General features: G+C 39.9%; 2 protein-coding genes across 24 annotated transcripts in view; one reads left to right on the top strand and one right to left on the bottom strand.

The window, feature by feature from the left end:
- The window catches only part of FUBP1 (far upstream element binding protein 1), a 32,368-nt gene extending 23,929 nt beyond the window's left edge, over positions 1-8,439 (top strand). For all 7 annotated transcript variants that reach the window (XR_005257869.1, XR_005257867.1, XR_005257866.1 and 4 more), the window contains one exon: positions 8,149-8,439. Coding sequence is in view for 3 of the 7 variants with exons in the window: in XM_038145045.1 (XP_038000973.1) it covers positions 8,149-8,166 (18 nt within the window). In the remaining 4 variants the exon portion in view is untranslated. The remainder of the gene's footprint in view (positions 1-8,148) is intronic.
- NEXN (nexilin F-actin binding protein) lies at positions 182-22,054 on the bottom strand. Of its 17 annotated transcripts, none has more exons than XM_038145029.1 (14): positions 21,956-22,053; positions 14,630-14,711; positions 13,370-13,561; positions 13,150-13,231; positions 12,900-13,048; positions 11,491-11,532; positions 10,174-10,362; positions 9,921-10,094; positions 7,437-7,622; positions 4,457-4,657; positions 2,920-3,141; positions 1,653-1,838; positions 753-1,110; positions 182-644 (listed from the first exon to the last, which is right to left on the bottom strand). In XM_038145029.1, exons 2-14 carry the CDS (start codon positions 14,654-14,656, stop codon positions 631-633), a joined length of 2,022 nt encoding a protein of 673 aa, XP_038000957.1. In that variant the 5' UTR covers positions 14,657-14,711; positions 21,956-22,053; the 3' UTR covers positions 182-630. The 17 variants fall into 17 exon arrangements, with proteins under 17 accessions (XP_038000957.1, XP_038000949.1, XP_038000950.1 ...); XM_038145021.1 differs by lacking the exon at positions 21,956-22,053 and adding an exon at positions 21,361-21,597 and having other exon boundaries at positions 14,630-14,707; XM_038145022.1 differs by lacking the exon at positions 21,956-22,053 and adding an exon at positions 21,361-21,596 and having other exon boundaries at positions 4,457-4,654; positions 14,630-14,707.
- Positions 22,055-22,935: the final 881 nt, after the last annotated feature.

Raw genomic sequence — 22,935 nt, 5'->3', positions numbered from 1 at the left:
ATTCGATCAGTGAAAAAAATCTTGAGTTTTACAAGCAAGCATTGGTGCTTTGAAGACTACTACAAACCTAAAGGAGGTTGTTTTAATTTGAGGTTATCGGCTGCATAGGTTAATCAGAGCAGAACATTTTCAATGCAAGCCCATTTTAAAACAAAAGAATTTATGCTGCTTGAAACAATGGTGAGCAGTTACATCATCTTTTATTCTTTAAAAATAGTACACTTGGGTTCTTGAAAATCATCAGTAAGTATTTCCTTTGCCAGTTCAGTGCCTCTGGGATAAGATAAAACAGCTTAAATATTCAGTGTTCATGCAGGATACACCAATAGATTTACACTACTACACAAGTTCCAGATTGTTTATTCAGCTTTATTCTGTTGCACAAGAGTTGGTCTTCACATGTTGGAGCACTGTGATAATTCAGTTTTTTCCTTCAGTTGATCTTTCATACATTGATTTTTTTTTTTTATTTTTAGCAGGGAATTCTCACAATTAGAAGAGTGTATTCTTATCTGATGCAGGAATGACAAATTAATGCACATCCTTGCTTTCTTTAGTTGGCCCCATCAGAGAAAGAGATGATGCAGTAAGAAAGTTGAGGGGAAGAAAGATTCCAGCTAAAGTAGAGCATTAGTAGTCATCAGCTAGAAAACAGAAAAAGGGTTAAGAGAGACAGGAAGTTAGATTTTCATAACAGGAAAGATACAAGAAGACTGACTGAGATACAAGCAAATCGAAATGCTAGCTCTTACTTTCAATGGTGAGAATACAGGTGCTAGCAGCTGAGCCTCTGTTGTTGACTGCTTTACACATATATTCCCCTTCGTCTTCTGGGAAGGTTTCTGGCAAGTAAAGGCAGTAGGTTTCTCCTCTTTCAATATATTGATAGTCCTCAGAGTCCTGCAACATTTCCCCTTCAAACCACCATGTAACTTCAGGTTTTGGTTCTCCAGTAATTTTAACTGTGAATCTCACTGGCTCGCCATCAACAACTGATGTGTTTTTCAGTGACTTCTTGAACCAGGGAGCTCCAGATCGAGCTTGATCCTCATCTTCACAAGTAGAACCATTAATAATGCTTCCCTCTTCTTCTTCTTCCTCTTCCCTTTTCTGTTTTAAAATAAGTTGAATTTAAAGTAGCAATAGCACTATGACTGATAGTGACACGTTTGATTACAAGTTACTGTTTCTGAGAAGAGGAAATTCCACATCTGTCCTCAATACATAACAATGCACCCAATGTGGCTATGCCACAGGCAGTAAAATGCATTTTAATGAGGCTGGAATGTAGGTGTAAAATACAGGCATGAATGTCAATTCCATTTTCAGACTTGACGGATGTCACCAGTGTCTCACACTCTTCTGCAAGTGTTCAGGTTGGCTGGAGCTTTGAGCAGCCTGATCTAATGGGAGGTGTCCCTGCCTACATCAGGGGAGTCGGAACTAGATGATTTTAAGGCCCCTTCAACCCAAACCATTCTTTGATTCCATGGAGAGTATGTGCAAACACCAAAAGCAATTTTATATTATTTCAGCAATTCCTAGCACCTGCTAAAAAGCAAAACATTCCTTTTGTATCTCTAGTGTTGCTTACAGTGGTAATTAGAAGCTAAGTTAAATGACACAACTGGAGAATATTTTGCAATTTATACCTTCTGTAATGCTGCATCAATTTCTTTTTGTTCAAACTGCATGCGTAGTAATTTCTGTTCCTCAATCCTCCTCTGCTCCTCTTCTTCTCTGGCTCTTGCCATTTGCTCAAAACGAGCCTTCATGTTTACTTTGTGAGTAAATGGAGCCTCAGATTTCTTGGCTGGTCTCACATCTACGTCATCATCCTTGGGAAATAATAATTAAAAACGGGGCTTAACTCTTACTTATTGCCTTAGACATGTATATGATAGCAAAACTAGTTTTGTGTTCCCAGAAGTTTTTGTTGTTTTTTTTTTTTAACTGAGCAGAGCCACCCAGAGACCTGGTTTTTTTTAGAAGTTTGTTTGAGTGTAGGGTGAGTTTTGTAATAGTTCATCCAATAGGATAGGACAAGATTTTTGCAAAAGTAATTTCAAAAATTCTATGTAAAAAAGTATTCCTAAAGTTTTATTCATATAGAAGTTGAGCACTTCTTGGCAGTTGTAAATCCTCAGTGACTGGAGCATTTTGCCATGATATTAGCGTGGGTTTGACACTAAAATAGCTGACCATATGAAAACAATGAGTGTCAATCATTAAATTAAAAGCTCAGAAATAGGACAGGCTTTGAGCTGATGCTGAAGTGACTCCTGTGGAGAAGAGCCAGAATGAGGCTCAGATCAGGCTTAGGACTGGTAAAGTTTTACATTTCATCACAAAAGTTCACACTGAGCTTATGGATTAAAGACCACTTTGTCACTGATAGCTGCATTTCTTGGGGTTTCCCCTCTGAAAAACTGAAGGTTCTGGTCTGAAGTACAGATAAATAGGCACCCTCTTCTGCTCTACCCTGAGTATCACAGAGACTTGATCCTCAAATGGTATTGTTTGGATTTGGTAATTGAATTTTTTATTCAATTCATGTAGTAGAGAATGAATTAAGAGTTCAGAAGGAGAAGCAGTTCAAGTGATGATTAATAGGTAATTCTCAGATATGGATGTTTTAAGCCCTCTGACTGGCAGGTTTCAGGTTAAAATGCTGAATTGCAGAGCTTTGAGCAGAAAAGCAGAAATCTGCTTGACCAAATCACCAATAATACACTGGTGCTGTTTCTTTAAGGGATGCTGAGGTGTCATATCCTTAAGCATCCAAAGGAGGGAACAGGAAAGAAGGGAAAACATACTTTTGGGAACAGCAAGATTTGATGAAAGCAGCAGCATTGTCCACTCCTGGATCAGTAGTATGCTGGATAAGTAGATCATTAACATACACAGAACGCAACTTACCTCTTGAAATTTTTCAGCTTCCCTTTCTCTTATTTCTTCATCCATTGCTCTTCTCTTTGCTCGCTCTTCTTCAATCTTTTTCTGTATTTCTTCTTGAGACAGTTGTCCTATTTTTTCAAACTTGCTTTTTAAGTTCTTTGCCTGAATAGAGCCGCTTCTTTTTAGCTTTATCAATTCTTCATACTCTTTGCTTAGCTCAAAAGTTTCAGACTCTTCTTCCAGCTGTTTGGATATTACAGAATGTGTAAGATGGAAAATGCCCTCATTATTTTTACTACCTATTCCCCCCCCAGATGGTGTAATTCAATACATTACAGTTCTGTTAGTTATTTGGAATCAATACAGAAACCTTTCCCCTGTAATATTTTTTCTCTGCTATCTCACGATGAATGCATTTTTGTCATAACTAGATACAGATTTTAAAATACCTTGCTTGATTATGCCATTTGTTCAAGGGTTGCTGTCAAGAAACTGCCCTTCTTGGATTCAGAAAACCAGACACAGACCAATACAAAAATTTACCTGGAGTCCGAAATTAACCTCTACTTGCTTGCAATATGATAGGAAGTAATCCTCTAAAATACAGCTCTTTCGTTAAAAATAAAATACTGCCCTTTTTATCTTTTTCTAATTCAGTGAAAAAGTAAATGACATTTCAAGATGTCATGTCTGGAAAAGAAAGGGCAGTTATGGATCCTGTAGTCAAACCACATGGGAAGCTGTAATTACTGATCTTTTTCTCCCTCCTTTTATGACCTCTGATTGTAAAGATATACATGCATTTTAGCTGGATGTCCCTGTCTCCCTGCTTCCCCAGGATTAGTTGAGAACATCACAAGCTAGAGAACATCACAAGCTTTTTTACTTGCTTGAGCTTTGCAACAAAAATAATAAAATTATAAACTAATGTTCTCTAACATTCAAAAAGGGAATAATAAAGAATTGCCACCCACAGCCACATTGAAGTGTAAAGTTCATCAATGTGATGTTTTAAACATTTGGGATGTAAAGCAGATTTTGTGTGTGATTTTTAAAATCAACTGTGCTGGTCTTCAAACAATTGAAACACCAATTAGAAAAAAATTGAGCCCACTGTATTTTTCTCATTAGGTAGCACAGTATTTCTCTAAGGAAAAGCAAGAATTTTGCCCTTTCTTATTTCTGTTTTTGTGTTGTCTTTTGGGAAACAGATATTTCTGTTCTCCCAAGATCATAAATATTATCTAATCATTTTAGTAATAGTCCCGAATTTTCAGAAATTACTGCAATACCAAATTACAAATTCATCACTGTACTTACTTCTAAGGTGGGAGTGGGTAAACACATTTTCCTGGTAGATTAGTGATAAAAATGCCATTATATAAAAGATTTTACAAATAAGGTTTGCTATTTTTTGTTCCTTTCACATAATGTTGAATGTATTAACTTGAAACTTTTTTCAAAGGAATTTTTCTTTCCAGTCCTAAACTTTTAGTAATGAAGTGATACATTTTATTTTTATTCAGAGCATGCTTAACATATAGTTTGATGTACAAACCTCTCCCATTTCTTGTCTCAGCTGTTGAAATTCTTGCCTTTCCATTTCCAACTTTTGCCTGCGCTCTTCCTCTGTGCGCCTCTTTTCTTCTTCCTTTTTTTGTCTCAGCAGCTCCTCAAAATTAATTTCCAGTTTACCAGGTATGAGAGATTCTTGAGAAAAGGTTTTAAACATTTCTGGTGATTCATCATCCAGCACCTGCTGGAAATTCAGAGCATTAATGATATCTGTGATGAAATCACAGCATTGTTCAGACACTTCTGGCACATAAAGATAAGTGACTACTTTGTCACATCTGCCCCAGCACAGACAGGTTCACTGTGCCAATGTGGGCATTCCTCTAATGGTGTGGGAGTGCTTTGGGGGTTTGTATTTAACTTTAGTTACAACACTAAACTTTTATAATGAAGATTGGGTGATTTTTTAAAATGCAGTATTTTACCTCTGTGGGGGAGGATGCCCTCTAAATGCACCTTTAGCACCTGAAGCAATTCATTCTTGTTTACTTCAGACAAGTGTTTGTGTTTAAATGTCATTGCCCTTAATGCTGAAGTACATATATCTGTAATCTTTTTCTTAAGTAATCCGAATTATATTTGTGTTCTAAAGCAGTATTAATATTCCCAGTAAGGACAACTGAACAGAACATTCAGAAGAAGCTCTTTTTGCACAAATTGTTTATGTTATGTGGCTAGTTTATTGATTTATGCATCCGCTAGTGAGGGTTTCCTCCTTTCCCTCTCCTTATCTGGTTTCAGTGCAGGGTTAGGCCTCATTGGTGTTACGAGCAGCTGGCCTATCTTTTAGACTAATCTGTAACATAGTAGGGCCTAGGAAAGGCAGTTTTCATTATTTCCAAAGCAGCAAGTGCAAGAACTAATATTTTATCAGGCTGAATTTGTTGAAGTACTGAAATATGAAGCTGAATGCTACAAAAGCAGCCAGTAGTGACAGTGAGTTATACAGGAATTTTAATGTAAGTTTATGAATAAGAATAGATCTGCATGTAACTATATAAACTTACTAATTGAGACTGTCTCAACAGGAATGTGCTGTAGGTAAAGGTGAGGTCAGGCACTGGTCAGGTACTGAACTGGCACTGTTTAATCAGCACAGGTTTGAAAAGCCTTGTGGCAAACATGGGAGAGCTCAATGTGCCCTAAGTTTTAGGCATTTCCAACAGCAGTAATCAGTCAAATAATAGAAATAATTAAAAGAGCAATATTTCCATTTGAGAAAGTTCTCTGACTATAAAGGGATAGAGAATAGATGTTTCTGTAAGAGCCTTTGGCACTACTTATATTAAGTGCTGCTTACTGCCACTGTAACCCGCACCTTTCTCTGCTGTTGGTGTTACCTTGGTTCAGACCACACTCTTAACCTACTTTGCCCATATCTTCTTTATTTGCCACAGCTCTTTCAGTAGTTTTTTAGCCCAATCCCACTCAAATTCTGCTATTCGCTACAGATTTTACTCAGATGTTCACTCTAAGCTTACCATTGGACTTCAGCACCACCACTCCTTCCATTCTTCATTTGTTTTTTGTAATCTGAGCATATGTGTTAAAACTGTGTTATAGAGAGGTGAAGTCAAAAACCAAAGCTGTGAACTCTTTCCTGTAGTGAAAATGATGCCCCATAGGTTTTAGAGGCTAAAATAACTAAATTAGCAAAGCAACATGAAAGTCTCTTGCTGGTGGTGCATTAGTTCACCAGCTCATCACCTCAAGAAGATACTGAGCCTAAGTGACCACAAGAAGCATCAATTCAGAATTTGCCCTCAAGAGTTCAAAAGCTGTGCATGCACTAGCAGCTGTCTCAGTATTTCCAACTTAGTAAGTTATAAAAAGACAGCCACCTTCTCCCTGGTTAAAGACCACAAAGATTTAGCTGTGTGATGCACAAAACCTCTGTAGTTAGTTCAGTAAATATTTTAGCCATATTTTGTGAAATTATGCCATACTTCTTTTTTTCTGCAAAGTGGAAATGGTTGATAGTGAGAAACATTCCTGTAACAATCATGGTTTGCAGCACAGTCAACAGGAAAAATTTGTTTTGTTTTGTTTTGGGGGTTTTTGTCTTGTTTGTTTTTGGGTTTTTTGGGGGTTTTTTTGTTTGTTTGTTTTTGTTGTTGTTGTTGTTGTTTTTTTTGGTTTTTTTTTTGCAGTCTCTACCAGGAAAAGATTGATGGGGTGAAAGAAACTGCCACTTTTTTTTGTTGGAATTTTTTTTAATATAAATAGTAGTTGCCAACCTCTGAAATCAGGCATCTTTCTGTGCTTTCAGGTAGTGTATGTCAGTCCTAAGCCCCTGAAAATTTCTCTCCAGTATAACCCTAACTCAAATTTTAGAAGTCCTTGCATATGACACAAATCTGTGTTTGTCAAGGGAAGACAGTATTACAAGGTGTTCTAATGGTAAACACCACAAGTTATTTTCTGTTTTTCTCTGAACAAGCATTAAAAACATCAAGTAGCAGAGCTCAACCTTTTAATTTTTTTCTCCCTGAAAGATTCATACTTGCAGTGAGCATTTCTCTACAATGACATTAATTGTGCTTTAGTAGTAAGAGATGATTGGTGGACACCCTGTAGAGGTAGGGGAATAAACCTGGAGCTGTAAAAGAAATTGCTCTTCCCAAAAAAACCGAAAACAATTAACCCTCTTTATGGAAATATTTTGCTTCCCAAGTATGTTGCATCTACTGTAATAATACCCATGGGTATGATACCTGGTTTTCACTAAATTATCTGAAATCCTCTCTAGGCTGGCTGTGAGGAGGGATTGTTCTCTGATGATTTTTGGTAAATGACCCTGACTAGTTTACCCCATTACCTTATAAAAAATAGTAAGGTGAAATAATTAATGAAGGAGTTGAAGCATGTATTCCTAACTCTATTTAAAAAGTTCTTTCCAGAGTTTCTTTCCAGATTGGGATTTAGGTAAAAATTAAATTCTGTGCTAAACCAAAACGCCATACCATGTTCTTCCTTGCTTCAGCAAATGCTCTTTTCTCCTCTTCTATGCGTCGTCGTGCATCCTCTTCTGCTTTCCTCTTTTCCTCTTCTCTCCTCTGTCTCTCTATCTCCTCAAAACTGAGTCTGAGTTTACCAGGGCGGAATTCTTTAACAGCATTTTCAGATTCTTCATCACCACCTTCATTTATCTTAAGAGAATAGGGAGAGGAAAACATGGAAAGCACTTACCCGAACAAAAAACATATTCTTTATAGCAAATAAATAATCCATTCCTTCCTGATCTTTTATAAGTACTGTTTTCTCCTTGGGGGAAAAACATGCATCAAGACTTAGGTTCCTGTGAGAAACATTTTAATTTTGTTCTAGCCAGGGGAGCGAGAAAGAAATTTGCAGTATCCTACACATAGCTTTTCTAATTTTTAAAAATGTGCTGAGTGTGTAATTCAAAGAACAATGTGTTACCAGGAAGAGGCTGAACAGTTAAGTACATACTTTATGGTCTCATTGTTGGATCATTCACTGTAAATCACTCTCTATTGTCTTTATTTACATCATTTTCATAGATGTTTATACCATCAAGTCTTTTTCTTTGTATAGAAATTGCTTTCATCAGTGCACCACTTAAAGAAATGCTGTACAGTCTTATAGCAAAACTGAATCACTTAGCATTTTGCTATTATTCCAGACTGAGATTTTTGTTTCTTTTCTTTTTAGACATTTAATCATCACTGAAAAAAAGGAATTGAGATACTCTGATCTCCTCGTTATAACTTCTCTCCAGTGAACGTTTATGTGCTAAGAGAAGCCTGTGGTTTGCAAGCTGCAATCAAGAACCCCTTTCAGAGGACATCCCAGAGTACTTTTATCTGTTCATGGAGGAAGTGACTGGGAGCTGTCAGAGTACTGATAATGCAGATCTCTATACTGTGAGCAGCCCTGGGACTGGTATGTGGGATAGCCCATTAAGGGAATTAGAGAAATCTTTATTTGAAATTTGTAAGGGGGAAAAAAAAAGAGAGAATTTAAGGAAATTAACCTCTGAATTCTTAAGAAAAGTGTTCAAATTTTGACAACCACTGGTCAGCAGGTACAGCTTCATGTTAAAAAATTTCTTTTGATGTGGAGAATTTGTAAATTATTTCATATTACTTGATAAATAAATGCATAAGCATAAGGAAGGGAGACATGAACTAGTCTTCAGTTAGAACTCCTAAGTGACTCCATGGAGTTCACTCTCCTTCAGTTTCTTCACTCTTCTCCTTCACTAGAATCCCTTACCCCAAACAAAGAAGAAAAAAGTGCATTATTGACATAATGGCAAGGCTATTGGAGTGAAACAACAGCAATTTATGGAGATAAAAAAGTAAACTGCAATTTGGTTATCTGCCTAAATCTAGAACTCTCTCACTGTGGACCAGTTGGGAATTTGAGTGTTTCAGCTTTCTAGAAGTTCTGTGTTGTTGGTTTTGTTTCTGTAGCATATAAATGTCCTGAATGTTTTTGAAATATAATCAAAATAGTGATCTAGAGCTGTTTTTCCAAGACTGTTCATGCATAATTACATTCTGTTAAAGCTAGCAAATTCTTATAAATAGTATTTTCCAAGTTTTTATGGAAGATTAAAAATCTCATTTCTTGTTAATCTTGTTTGTATGTGAATTTTGTATGCGAATTAAGAAAGTCATAGTGATCATGACTATACAGGGGAAGACTATTCAAATACAGAACTTTAAAAATGCTATTGGAAATGGAGTATGGAAAAATAAGGAAACACAGAACTAAACTATCTGGTTATCTTATGTTAGTTTTAACTGTATGAATCCTTCAGTATGATCAAAGAACAAACTATAGTGAGCTCTGTTTATAGCTGATTTAACTCTGACTTATGATAAAGAACAAATATGGAGGCAGTTTTCCATGTAATATAAAACAGGATCTGTGGGCTGCATTTCTGACAATTTGGGGGACTTCCTCTAGTAATTTATAGTATGTTGTTGTTTATGTCAGTACATAAAGAGCTGATCTATTTTTTTGCTGTTCTTCATAAGAGAAGAGTTATAATTGATGTATATTTCTACCACATTTACAAATAAATATGGGGAGAAAAAACACTATTCTGTTACTAGGGAATGTTTGCATCAAAAACCAATTACTGAACCATCTGCAGCACTACTTCAGAAGAAAACAGACAGCCAGTCATCTTCTTGAAGGCTTATAGCTTAAGATACTACAAAGTGTAGATAAAAAAATTGGCAAAGTTGCTGGCACAATCAAAACACTTGTTATCTTTTGGTTACTAAAGGAATGTCTAAAGCATTATGCCAGTGTGGTTACTGAGTTAGAGCGAAGGTCAAAAATGTCTTTCAAAAACTCATTTCCAGACTTTTAACAGCTTGAAATAAAGATAAGCAGTAAGATAAGAGAAGAATCACATACAGGAAGGAATGTGCAAATTGTGTACCAACATGAACAAAACGTGTGCTTACCATTCTCTGCCTGGCTTCTTCAAAGGCACGTTTTTCCTCTTCCAAACGCTGCCTTGCTTCTTCCTCTGCTTGCCGCCTTTGATTCTCCTGTCTTTGTCTTTCCAGTTCTTCAAATGTGACTTTAAGCTTACCAGGAGACAAAGACTCTTGAGTTTCACTGTTTTCATTTTCACCCTGTATAGGAAAAATGAAACAGTTGTATCTTAAGGCAATAAATATTTATTATACAGGTATTTTTGGATGACTGGTTTACCTGGACAAATGAAAGGCACTTGGGTTCCTTAAGGAGTTGGTTTTGTTCCTCATATTTTAGCTTCATTTCTTCATCCTGTCTTTGTTCTGTTCTCTCCTTTCCTGTGTTCTCAGAGATGATTTTCATCTTCCCAGATGTCTTGGTGCTTTTTACAGGCACTACTGTAACTAGCAGTGAATCATCTCCTTCCTGTTCAAAATTATATTTATTACATTTTCATAAAACTTGACCTCTAGGTAGACTCATTTCTTAATGAACCTGCTGTTTAACCTGTGTGCACCAAAGCTTCCAAAAGATTTTCTTGCATTGAATATTACCCACAAGAATAAAGTCACTAGTTTTCTTCTAATATCTGAAGAGTATCAAGAACTGAATTCTATTTTAAACATAACAGCTGGCAAACTCTTTAATTACTTTATAGATTTTCATTAACTGTTAGCAAAAAACTCAAGGTTTGGGAAAGAACAGGTGTAATTTTGAATACACAACTGTAACCACACTCTACTTCCAGTTTTGTATTAATTATGTAAATTATAATAAACTGCAACTGGAATAAGCCAATAGCTCAACACAGAAATAGGGAATTTGTAATTCCTAATATGGAATTTGTCAGGTACAGTAATTGTTTCTTGAAGGATGTTGCTGCTTCAACTCTATTTTTACAGCTTATTTGCCAAAGTATAATCTACCCATATTTTCCCTCCTGCCAAATAAGTTAAAACTGATGAATTTGCAGGTTTAGTTTTTACTTTCCAAAACTGTAGTAGAAGTGTGGTTTTCTTGTGTTAGTGAAAGACAACAGGACCTTTGGACCCAGCTTTTTGAAATGACACATTTATTTGCAAGGCTTAAAATCAAAACCCGTATGGTATATTAGTAAAAAAAAAAGTTAACTGAGTGAGGTGTTCAAACATCTGTATATTGTCAGAATCCCCCTTTAATTTCAAGTTTAAGGCAAAGAGCTTTTAAGATAATTCTTTGCAAAGCCTTTAAAGAATCATTCCTGATATTCTTTGCAAAGACTTAAAAGAATCATTCATAATATATATAAATAATTCTGGTGGCTTAGAATATTTACAGTTTAGATGTTTTTAACTAACCACGAAGTATTCATAGTCCAGTCTCTGTTTCAGACTTCAATATATTGACTTCAAGTAGAGAGATAGTTCCAGATACACTAAAAATTTGTTAGCTCCTTGGCTGAACTTTAATTAGGTATTTCTGTCCTGTTTTCTAAGTTTTCCCAACCCAAATTACAATAATAAAACAAAGTGAATAAAAATGTAGGTGAACATTTCTTTAAAAAAATCTAATTACCTCAGCTGCTGATTCAGTTCCCGTATTGTTAAAGTCATCAATCTATTAAATGAGAATTTCATATGATTACATTAATTTGGCTCTTTGCCTTAGAGTTGCAAACATAGAACTGGAAATTCTTTTTGTAGCAGTGACATGTATGTAGCACATAAATTCACAGAGGTGGTAATGACCGAGGCTCTGTTGGAATACTTCAGATAGGGCAGCTTGTCAAGGAAGAGGCAACAAGACATAAAACATTCCACACAAAGTCTGCTAAAGCATTTTCAACACAGTGCTGAACCAAGAACAGTACTTGAGATGTCCATTCTTCATTTAAACATTCCAGAATTGTGTAAAAAGAATTTTAAAAAAGCTGAAGCTAAGTCATTGATCATTTCTGATTCAAGTGACATTGTCTTCCCCTCAGCTCCTGAAAAAAGCCTAATGCTGTGCTTGCTTCCTGTGCTGTGCCTACGTTATGGCCTAAAACTAACACACTTTTTAAAATTCCACATGTAAGTACGTCTGCCTTGCAGGGTAGATTAAATATATGCTAGATATAATGCCAATTAAAAGTACAATTTTAACAATGTTAGAAGTTCTAGTAGAAAAGACTATCCAAAAACTGACTTCTCCTTTAGCACTGCTTTTCATTTCTTAAAACTAATTCAAACCTAAGTGAAGTACTACTATCATTTGGTTAAATAGAAATTTGCATATGTTTTTAGTCTGTCATTTAAATGCTTACTCTCACTGCAGTATTTGAAGCACTGAAGAAAATTTGCAAAAGGAATTAAGTTTGATATCCTACAAAAGACAGAATTTGCTTTATTGGCATCAATAAAAGTTGGAGTCTGTTCATATATTTTATACATACATATATATATATATATATTCACAATATATATGCAATGATGATTCACAAAATGGCAAAGGAATAAAAGATGACCTGGATCTTCATGATTTATTTTTACTGCATTAGTGTTGTCTCATTTTTACCTGCCACTGGCGTTTTCTTACTACTTCTTCCTTGCCTTAGTTCACGTATCACTGAGCTCTATTCACTAACTTACAAGGAAAGGTTGTCTAAAGTAAGAGTTGATAAAATACAAGAAACATTTTCAAATTAGTTTAGTAAACTTATATGCATATGACACCAAAATTTGTGCATGGTTTCTACCAGGTTTATGCCTGCCCAGTTTCATCTGCAACTCAACTTTGAAGCTTACAAGAAAATTGTTACTGTAAAGAAATGAAGACTGTCTGAACATTATGTCTCACTTCCACCCCACTGAGCATCTCCCATGTAAATCTCTGTTATGAGAAATCTTGAGATCAAATCTCAAGATTGTATCTGATCAATACAAAATGTTTTTAGTGTTTTTGTTTACAATTACATCCTGACTGTTGTGATCAGATAAACATACCTCCTGTGCCTTTTTTGCCAATTCTCTTTGAATTTTTCTTTTCTCAATCATATCTTGTTCAATTCTGCGCTTTCTTTCTTCTTCCATTCTTTTTTTTTCTTCTTCTTGCCTTTGCTTCTCCATTTCTGCAAACTTGCCTTTAACAGTTCCTGTGGACATGAAATGCACAGCTCAGCACTTCCATCTAATTCACAGAATTCACACAGAATTCCTTGGAATTCTGTGGCCTTTAAAGTCAGCGCTCTCTTACCTATGAGCTTTGGAACATAACCCTTTTCTGTTTTAGATAGTTTGGTGTCATCATCTTCATCAGATCCAAGCAGTTCTTTCATCTAGTTGATGAAACACAGAAAGTAAAGTGTCTTTATAACTTAAATGAAATTCCAGTGTTATTGTCTTCAAATAATGTGAATAGATTTTCAGACATAATATTAAATATTATAACACAAAATATTAGCAAAGAAAATAACCTCCTGCTTTCTCCTGTTCCATTCTCTCTCTCTAACATATTGTTCTTTTCTTCTTTGCTTTTCATCTCTAGATCTCCTTTGATTTCTTTCTTCCCTTGCTTTTTGCATAGCTTCAAATTTATCCTTTACATCACCCTTGTGAAGCTTGGGCACATAGGACTTTTGGACGGGTTTAGATGAAGAAAGCAGAATCTTGGTGAAGATATAGAAGAAATGAAGATAAGAAAAAGAAAGTTGAAACAGATGGACAGAAATATTCTGATAGACTGGATTAGAAAGAATGTAAGAACATAAAACAGAAGTGCAACTGAGATTATGAATTCCGTGCCATAAGCCATCATCAGTTAAGCATCATTGTATTTGTTCATAAATAGTCATAAATACTAAAATATCCAAAACAACATTCAGCATTATATTAAACTAATAAATTAGATACAGATTTCTATTGTTGCTTTCAATCTTAAGCAGTCACCAAAGAGACTCTCTGCCCCTAACATTTAAAAGCAATAAAAAGACATAGATACATAATACAATACCTATGAGAGTTTTTCTGCAACACTTCAACAGCCATCTATAGTTTTTAAATAAACAGTAGTATTTCTTAATTTTAAACTTGCAATATGCTTACTTTTTCAATATCTAGAAAAAAACAGAAGTCCAGAGATTTTATGTTACGAAGTGCAAAGATCACTGGACCAGCAGGGCTCTGATGCTGATACAGCAAATGGACACTTTTTTGCCAGTGATTACTCTGTGGGTGTCCAAACACCTAAGGTTCCCACTTTCAGAACTACTGTGAAATTTTTTTTCTTTTTACAGTGATAACAACGGGAAAGTTCTCAATAAAGTAATACTGAGAAAACTGACTAAAAACATGCTGTGTTTCATATTTTTCCACCTACACCAGAAGTTTTTTTCCTGCTACTCAGTAAGTCTAGGTAGAAGAAGAAATATTTGAAGTAGTCTTGTATATTTACATTTTAGCATCAGATGTAAATGTTGCCCAGAATTTCGCCACCAACATTTAAACCTTCTCCATATTTCACCCTCTTTCTTCATGTTTTTCTAATAAGAACATAATTCACAGATTCCATCAAATCTTAAGCTACTTAACAAATCCCCTTTCATTGACTAAAAATAATGGCAATACCAGCAGACTTACAGTATAATTGTCTTTTACAATTATTTGTAATTAGTACTTTTGCAAGCATCAGTTGTAAATTATTACATTGCCTTGATTACTTTAAAATTGGTACCTACCTCAGTTTTCTGTGCAATGTCATTCATGGTTGCTGTATTGTGCTCTGCACCTGGTATGTTTAAGATGGCTTTCAGTTTCTACCTAAAAGAAACAGTTGTGGTTACATTCCTTTCTTTTCCTTTTAAACGATGCTTTAACCATCTTCCTGTAAATAAGTTTGCATAGGCTGAAATTGATGTATCACAATTTCACTTGGTCCACTGGGGCTTTTGAAGGCATGAATAGGTTCTAAGTATGCCACAGTAATTAAAAGAACAAGCTTATGATTCACTATTCATGCTCATAACTCCTCTATATAGTCCTAGATATTGGGTTCTAATTTCCATTTAAAAAAAACAAACAACTCGGAGCCAAACTCTGGCTGCCCGTGCCGCTCGTTGCCAAACTGCTGTTCCCGGGGCTCGGGACAGCACAAGGAGCATCCCGAGCCGTGAGCGGGGCTGCGGCTGCGGGAGCTGGGCTGGAGCTCGGGCCAGGCGCCCCCGGCTCCCCGAGCCGCTGCTCTGCCTCTGTGCGGCTGCGGGAGGAGGGATGGGCTCGGGGAGCCCTGCTGCATCTCCGGCCCTTCACCCAGCACACGGGGACAAAGTGATGCTGTCCCTTCTCCTAGGGCTGTTCTCCAGGGAATAGTGGCAAAAACTATGAAATGGGATAGGTAAGCCACATACAGATAAAGCATTTGTATAATTTAGCTGTGTTGTGGAAATTACATAGCATTTTTTAGAAGAAAATTGTTTGAAATTTTGAAGAACACTAGGAAGCTAACAAAAAGGCACTTTGTTTTCTTTTTCTTTTCTTTTCAGCTTCAGGTCTATCAGAGCTCATGGGAGGAAGGAAATCATGATGTGACTCCAGTGCTACTGCTGTCTGCATTGTATTGATCCTCTGAGTCCCAGGAAAGCCTAAACTCAGTGTGCCAAACATGGTGCAAATAAGGGGCTCAGAGATTTTAAGCAAAAATGCTGGAAAAGCAGCTTACCACTGGAAGGGACTTCTCACTTGTGGTTTAGAGGAGCTGGAGTCAGGGATCTTCATGATACAGAAAGTTAAGCTCTTATTTTACAAATTCTCTAAGTGTTAATTGCAAATAGATTATAAACATAGACATATTTATGTACTTTTGAAAATAATTAATATTAAGAGTTGTTTCCATGTAAACTCTTCAAAAGTACACCAACATCACCAGTGCTCCCTGGCACTACTGTAGCTACACAAAAGGAATGGGATTCTTAGAGATCTTGGGATGTTTTTCCCAATGAAAACAGTCACAACAAATGAATCAAGAGCATTTAGCTACCAGTGCTTGCCTTGATTTACAAATTCTAAACTCTTCAAATTTGGCTTCAATAGAGATGTGCTGGAGAGCACTCTGGTGTTCCCTTTCAACCAGTCAGTATGGAAAGTCGCACCACCCCCACCCACTCCTTCATTTGTAGACTGACAGGAATCCAAGGCATTTCAGTTTCTCACTTGTGAACACATGAACATATAATCATAAGCAGCAGTTCCTATTGAGATTGTTTCAGGTCAGCAATAGCATGTTAGAATTGTTGGAGTCTAGAAAGGCAGATAATTGCATCAGCATTCTGTAGCCTCAAGGTCCCTGCAGGCTTTGCCATCCATTTGTACACTGTGCAGGATTTTCACAGCTCTGTAAGCCTTAGCTGACTTCTATGCATGTAAGTCAAATCCCCGCTGTGATCAGTGTAACCTTACAACTACTTCAAATCTTTTAACTTCCTTATGTCTCTAAGCAGGTCTTAGAGAAAGTTCTCTGTTTTCTTGTTTTGCTACTCTGCTCTTTTAATGGCTCCTTCCCCACTTGGGGCTGGCAACTTTCAGCCTTTAGCTTAACACACAGCAGCTGACTCAAAGGTTTACTGCAGGAACCCATCAGAAAACAAAGGAATGTCATGAATTGGTGCAATCCTTGCCCTGAAGTAACAGAGACCTTTTACCCTTGACATGGGACTGGAGCAGAGAAGACTCAAAGATAATCTGTCAAAAGAAATTCCATCTCACCCCAACAATTCAAGGTAAGGTTACCACTAATCTTGACTATAGCAATGTACCCCATGGATAGAACTTCATCTTAAAGTCATCTGAAAAATGACTATTCCAAAGTCTGGTTTATCATGTGCAATCAATTGTAAGAAGAAGATGATGTTCCTGAGTCAAGACTTTGTCTTGAACCTTTCTGATAGCTCCGTTTGCCTGAACCTCTTGACAGCAGGATAAAAAATCTGAGATTTTCCTTAGAAGTGCGAATGTTGGAAGAAATCTTCTTAGCAAATTCCTGCTGTCTGAACTTCCAAAATAGTGCCAGTCCAACAGGTTGTGGGCCTTCAAGATGGCAGATACGTTTCTGCCATTTGGAATACTGCCATATCTGCTATTACTTTAGGCTACTTTCCAGCTCATTGGCATCACTAACTCTAATATGTTTGAAGGTTAGCCAGCTGGCTTTAAGGCATTTTGCCTCTGCAAGTCATTCTAACTCTACCTCTGATGCTAAAAGATATTGATACAAAGCACCAGCACATTGCTAAACATGATACCACCCATGTGTGCACTTCCATCCCTCTCCATGGCCATTAAACCTCGAGCAGGATGAGCAGCTGGACCCTGCCTCGGGCATCCCTCAGGGCAGACGAGTAACTCCCAATAAAGACAATCAAAATATTGAAGAAAAAAATAAGCACTCTTGAGTTTTGGGTTGGGTCTGTGAGGCAGTGACCACGGCTTTGGGAACAACCACTGCAGACAGAAGGTGCTTTGTATCTGCCTCAGCATCAGGAGAGGCTCACCGTCAATGAACTGGTGCTGAGAAAACCCAAAGGGCTACATCAGGAAGTCCTGACACCTACAAATCGAGGAAGAGCAGTGCCTTCCTCATCTGCCAATAGCGTTGCAGAAGTGTGCAGTAATAGCTTTTCCAACCCAAGAAACCTTGACCTACTAATTCCGTTTTGAGATGAACTAGTTATATTAAATTGCCCATTTATATGCATGTATTCTTGTTTGGTATATTCCCAGAGTTCATCTAATAAAAGCAATTCTTATTTTTTGAGGCAACATGAGCCTGCCTGTTTAATTGCTTACTTCAGAATCTGTTTATCCCATTACAAAGCTGTCCAATCTCAATATTCAGTCTCAACTTTTCTTTTCTTTCCCAAGATCAACATCTTACAGCAGAAGCTGTAAGAGCTCCTCATTGAAGCTTCCCACTCAAAAAAAATCCCAGATGATAATTTTGAACATAACCGTGATCAAAAAACAAGTTCAGCTTGTTACCCTTTGCTGACCCAGTCTCACCAATCCAGCATGCACCTGAAAATAGTGTAATTTTTTTTCTCTACACATTTTATCTTTCCTACAATTAAATGATATATCTTTGATAAAGTTAGTGTGGTGTTAGGAGCTTTGTACTGGAAGTACCAGACTGCAGGGTCCCTTTGAAATGTCCACTCCTCAAGAAAAATATAACTTGCACCCAGTGATCAATGGTCCTAACTCTGGAATCGGAAAAAAAAGAAAATGTCACCTAACTTGACTGGCTGTAATGCAGAGAGAGTGAAAAGTTCAAGTGAAAATTTAATACAAAAGCAATTATACATAGAAAACCAGGCAACAGATTAGAAATGTTCTGTAAAAAGTAAATTACTGCTTTCAAACATCTTACTCATTTACTGTAAATGGACAAGCAATCAGCTCAGATATGCCTTAATCCATTATGATCATAGCACTTGTTCAACTTTTCATGCAGCCTCCCTAAAATCTTACTTTGGGCAAAAAAAAAGTCAAAAAAGAAAACCATTAAGGGGACACAGAAAGTTTGATGGCTCACAAGTCCCAAAATCTATGTCCTTAAATTTAATTAATTTCCATTTCTGAAAGCAGGTCATAGTCCTCAATTGATTAAAAAAAAATAGTTGTGCAGCTTTAACCTTCCCATAAATAATAAAATTGCCATTCTTTAAAAAAATTCTTGTTTTTCAGGGGCTTGATAAACATCTTCACAGACACAAAAAATACCATCATTTCCCTGAACCAAACAGCAGTCTTTACAATAGCAGTATGAAGTCAGGACTTTAAAAAAGGTCCAGTTCCTCTGTGATTTCTCCTTTCAAAGGGCCCCCTGATCTCCTACTGGGTACTGTGAGTTATAAATAAGCCCTTCATGGCACGGTCTAAGTTACGTTTACCATCTGTCTCCTCTTTGTGATCTACTTGCAGGGAAGTCTCCATTATATAAGAAAACCAAACTGTGAGAGTTGGAAACTCACTGCTTGCAGCCAAAGCACCAAGCAGAGGCAAACACAGCCCACAGCACTGAAACATTTAATAAAATATTAAACAGAACTGGACAGAGGAGGGGAAATGGTCCTCATTTATGTCCTGCCCATAACTGCTCTGGAATGACACTACCAGTTGTTGTACCAAATTACAGATACTGAAGTAGATACTAAAATTATCATGCACAGGGGAAGATCCTGAGCTGGCATCAACCATCAGCTCCACTGAAGCCACTGAGTTATGACAATTAATACCAGCTGTCTAAACTTCTCATTTTGTATAAACACAAAACGCAAAACTACTTCCACTCACTTGTATTTCCTTCATTAAGCCTTCATAATTAAAGACCAGAATGCTTACCAACAAGCGACCCAGATAATTTTACAATCTTTTCCTCAGTCTTTGAATTTATCACACTTCAACATTTATTGAGAGTCTTATTTTGTTGTAGAATACTCCTTGCAGATAGGGTGTTATTTATAAAAACATATGTATTATAAAGGATGCCTATGTTTTATACAGCTATAAACACTCCTAAAGCAGCAGTGCCATTCAGCCCAACTGTTAAAAAAATGTGATCACCCTTCTCTGTACAAAAGGTCTGTTGATTCCTTACTCTCTTCTACTGTTATGGGGTAGACAGGCTCCAGAGCAAACAGAGTGGGGGTTCAGAGACTGCTCTGGTGTTGGGGAAGGCCTGCTGGGATCTTCTGGCTCATGATTTCATCTTCCATGGTATCTGCTGATCCTAATGGGAGTGGCAGTAAGTTGTGAACTGAGGTCCCCAAGAGAAAAACCAGGGTATTTTGCCCCACGCCACAGTTTCTCCATTCCCCGCTGTGTCACGGCAGCTGAAGATGAACCATGTGCTTTGTTGACTTCAATGACAGGACTTCAGAGATCAAGGTAACACAAATGGTAAACAAAACCATGAGGTGCTATTGCAATTTGTATCTTCCCTGCTGACAGGACACAGCCTTTCTGCCTCTTCTCAGAAATGCTCTTGGCCAGCTCAGACTGAAGCAGGGGTGGTCACTCACAGCAGCCATGGCCTGAGCTCTGCCTGTGCCCCAAAGGAGAGGTCTCCAGGGCTCCCTAGAGACACACTGCTGCTTCCCCTTGAGCAGCCCTACCCCACTGGTGGTGCTGATGCCTGTAAAAAGCTTCATCATGTGTACCACCTTCACCTGAGCAGGTACAGCTGCCTTCAGTGCACAGCAAGGGTCGCTTCCATTGCCTCCTGCGCCGCTCTGCCAATGCCATGAGCCTTCCCCACTGCCTCCCCGCAGCCAGCTTGACCACGGCACTGGTTCTCCTTAAAGGAGTTTCAAAGCTGGATAACCACATCAATGCTTGCCTGGCCTCTTTCACTGAGAAAACTACTCATCTAATACATTCCAAACACAGTCAGACTAAGTATTCCTTACTAATGTCTTAAGCCATCTACCCAGCTCTTGTATTTCACCAGACTGTGCTGTCTACATAGACCAGTCATATTCTTGTATTTCTGCATGCTCCTTAAATGATACAGTTGGCCCTCCTATAGACTAATTATAATTCATCATTTCCTTTAATTGGACAATTTTCTAGGCGATCTAATGTCTCTTAAGACCTGAGATCTAAGGGTAAGAGTGCAGTGTTTTCTACCATGCAACTATTTGCCGATTAATTTTTGAAATTCTAACACGCTTCAACATGCTTTTTTAAAATATTTGTCGGCTTAAAAGAAGCCCTTATTTACCTAAAACAAACGTGACAATAACTAATTTGCAAGCTGTCACAGAAGCCAAATGTTTCTTCCAAGCCACTCCGTTTTACAGCCATCATTTCAGAATGAAGCAGAGCCAATGGACGCATTCAGTATGCCCTCGCTGCTGAAGACCGCACCAGCAAAACCGAACTCCTCCGCGCGTGGAGACACGCGGCTTCTGAAAATCGGGGATTTACGGGATTTTCAGCTAACTTTTATGAACCGCACACCACTCACCGCGGGTCCCTCACGGCAGGGCGGGACGGCCCTCCCGGGCTCCGCGTCCCCCGGGCCGCCTCACGGCGGGCAGAGCCCCGCGCGCGGCGGCGGCTTCGGTTAAACCGCTGCGGGCGCGCCGGCCCGGCCCCGCGGGCCCCGCTCCCTCACGGCCGCGGCCACACCGCCCCCGGCGCTGCCCCGGCCCGGGCCCTCCCTGCCGCGGCCGCGGCGCGAAGGAGCGGGTGCTCCGCAGCTCTGCGGGCTGTGCTCGGACCGGCCGCCGGCGGAGCGGAGCGGCTCTCGGCGGCGAGAGGAGCCGGCGCTGCCGCCGCGGCTCCGGCCGAGGGGCGCCGCGGGCCGGGCGGGCAGCCCCGGGGCAGCGGGGCCGGCTGCGGGCGGCGCGGAGGGGAGCGGGGCGGGGGGGCCGAGCCGCGCTGAGCCCCGCGGCGGCGGAGCCGCTCTTACCTGTGCGCTGCCCGCGCTGCGGTTCGGGGCGCTCCGGCGGCGGGCGGGCTGCGCTGCCGAGCGCCCCTTGGCTGCGGCCGCCGCTCCGCCGCTGCAACTTTCCATAAAAGTCGCGACGCGCGCCCGGCGCCCGCATTCCAGGCGAGCCCCGCGCCGCGGCAGCTGGCCCGGCCCGGCCCGGCTCGTCCCCGGCCCTGCGGCTCGGCGCGCCGTGCCCGGCCCCTCGCCGGCCGCGCGGGGGGCGCAGCCAGCCAGCCCCCCTCCCCGCAGGCAGCAGCCCGGCCAACAGGCTAATTTTGGGCTGGAAGCAGCACCGAGCTATAAATAACCGGGGCGGCGAGGCAGCCGCTCAGCGGCGCGTCCCTGGCCGTGCCGGCCCTGCCGCAGGGCAGCGGGCGAGCGGCGGGCGGGGGCTCCGCGGGCCGGGCCGGCGGGACGCACCGGGACCCACCGCCCGCAGCCTCCGCCGCCCCCGCTTTCGCCCTGCCCGCGCTGGTCCCGAGCACCGCGGCTTCTCCCGGCCCGGCCCGGAGCTCCCCGGCCCGGTACCGGCGGGGCTGCGCCGGCCCGGCAGCCCCGGGTCAGCCCCACTCACCGCCGCCGCAGCCCCGGCCCCGCACGCAGGGAACGCTCCGCTGCTCCGGCTCTGCCGGCCCGCGGGGTTTTATACCTACGGCGGTCCGGACCCGGGTCGGCTAATGGCACATGGAGAGCGATCAACTAATAATAGTAATGTGACAGTTCGCTGATGGAGCGGGGAGGAATCTCCCTAGTGCCAGACTGCGAGAGGCAGAGCGCGCTGGCTCAAAGAGCGCCTGTCGCTGGGAACTTTACAAAGCAGAGGCAGAAACGTGATTTTATTACACATTCCTTTTCCTGCTTGAAGATGACTTTTTTCCTACATGTTCAGTTGCAAGGTTTCCAGTGCAGAACTTTCTTCTTCCTATCTCCCTTGTATTGTGTCTGCCGGACTGGAGCCTAACTTTCAGCTGGGTTATCAGCATTAGGACAATAACCACACGACCTTAGGCTGTGCAGATCTGAACACCGGCCATCGAAGCTAAAACACAAAAGGCGTTTGCCTTTTGAAGGACAGCAGAGCAGGCACTTTCCCCCAGTGCCACCCTCGTACTAAAGCACAGGAGCGGCGTCGGGGCTTCTGACTGCCAGGGACCCACCCGCTTTCAGCAGATGAACACATAAACAGGCAACACATAAAACAAATCTGGGCAGATCAAAGAACGGACACGTGGCCCTTCCTCGGCAGTAAGGGTTAGACTCTTTATGTCCTCTATTTCATTATTTATATTACTCCATAAAGGAGGTCTTAATCCACAACTGGAACTCGGTACAGCAATTTGGCTTGGAAATAAGCCTGAAAAAATTGATCTCCTAAAACCAAGTAGAGAGACAACAGCTTGGCTGTTACAATGTAACAGCTGCATACAATGAAACTGGACAGCCCCAAAGCTGCTCCCATTCAATACTTTTAAAATTTATATGGTAAATTTTGTAATAGTTGTAATTTATTGATTTCAGGCAGAAAACTCCAATTTCAGCATGACTAACTGGTAT

Source organism: Motacilla alba, chromosome 8 (genome assembly GCF_015832195.1).
Source record: "Motacilla alba alba isolate MOTALB_02 chromosome 8, Motacilla_alba_V1.0_pri, whole genome shotgun sequence".
NCBI lineage: Eukaryota > Metazoa > Chordata > Aves > Passeriformes > Motacillidae > Motacilla > Motacilla alba.
Note: the sequence above shows the minus strand (reverse complement) of the source record. Positions and strands in the feature narration are given on the sequence as shown.

Coding starts and splice junctions, on each gene's coding strand:
- NEXN (XM_038145021.1), bottom strand. CDS start 21,465: ATGGAAAGTTGCAGCGGCGGAGCGGCGGCCGCAGCCAAGGGGCGCTCG. Junction 13,562..14,629: donor ACATTGCACAGAAAACTGAG/GTAGGTACCAAT, acceptor ATCTTCACCAAG/ATTCTGCTTTCTTCATCTAA. Junction 4,658..7,436: donor CTGAAGCAAGGAAGAACATG/GTATGGCGTTTT, acceptor CTGAATTTCCAG/CAGGTGCTGGATGATGAATC.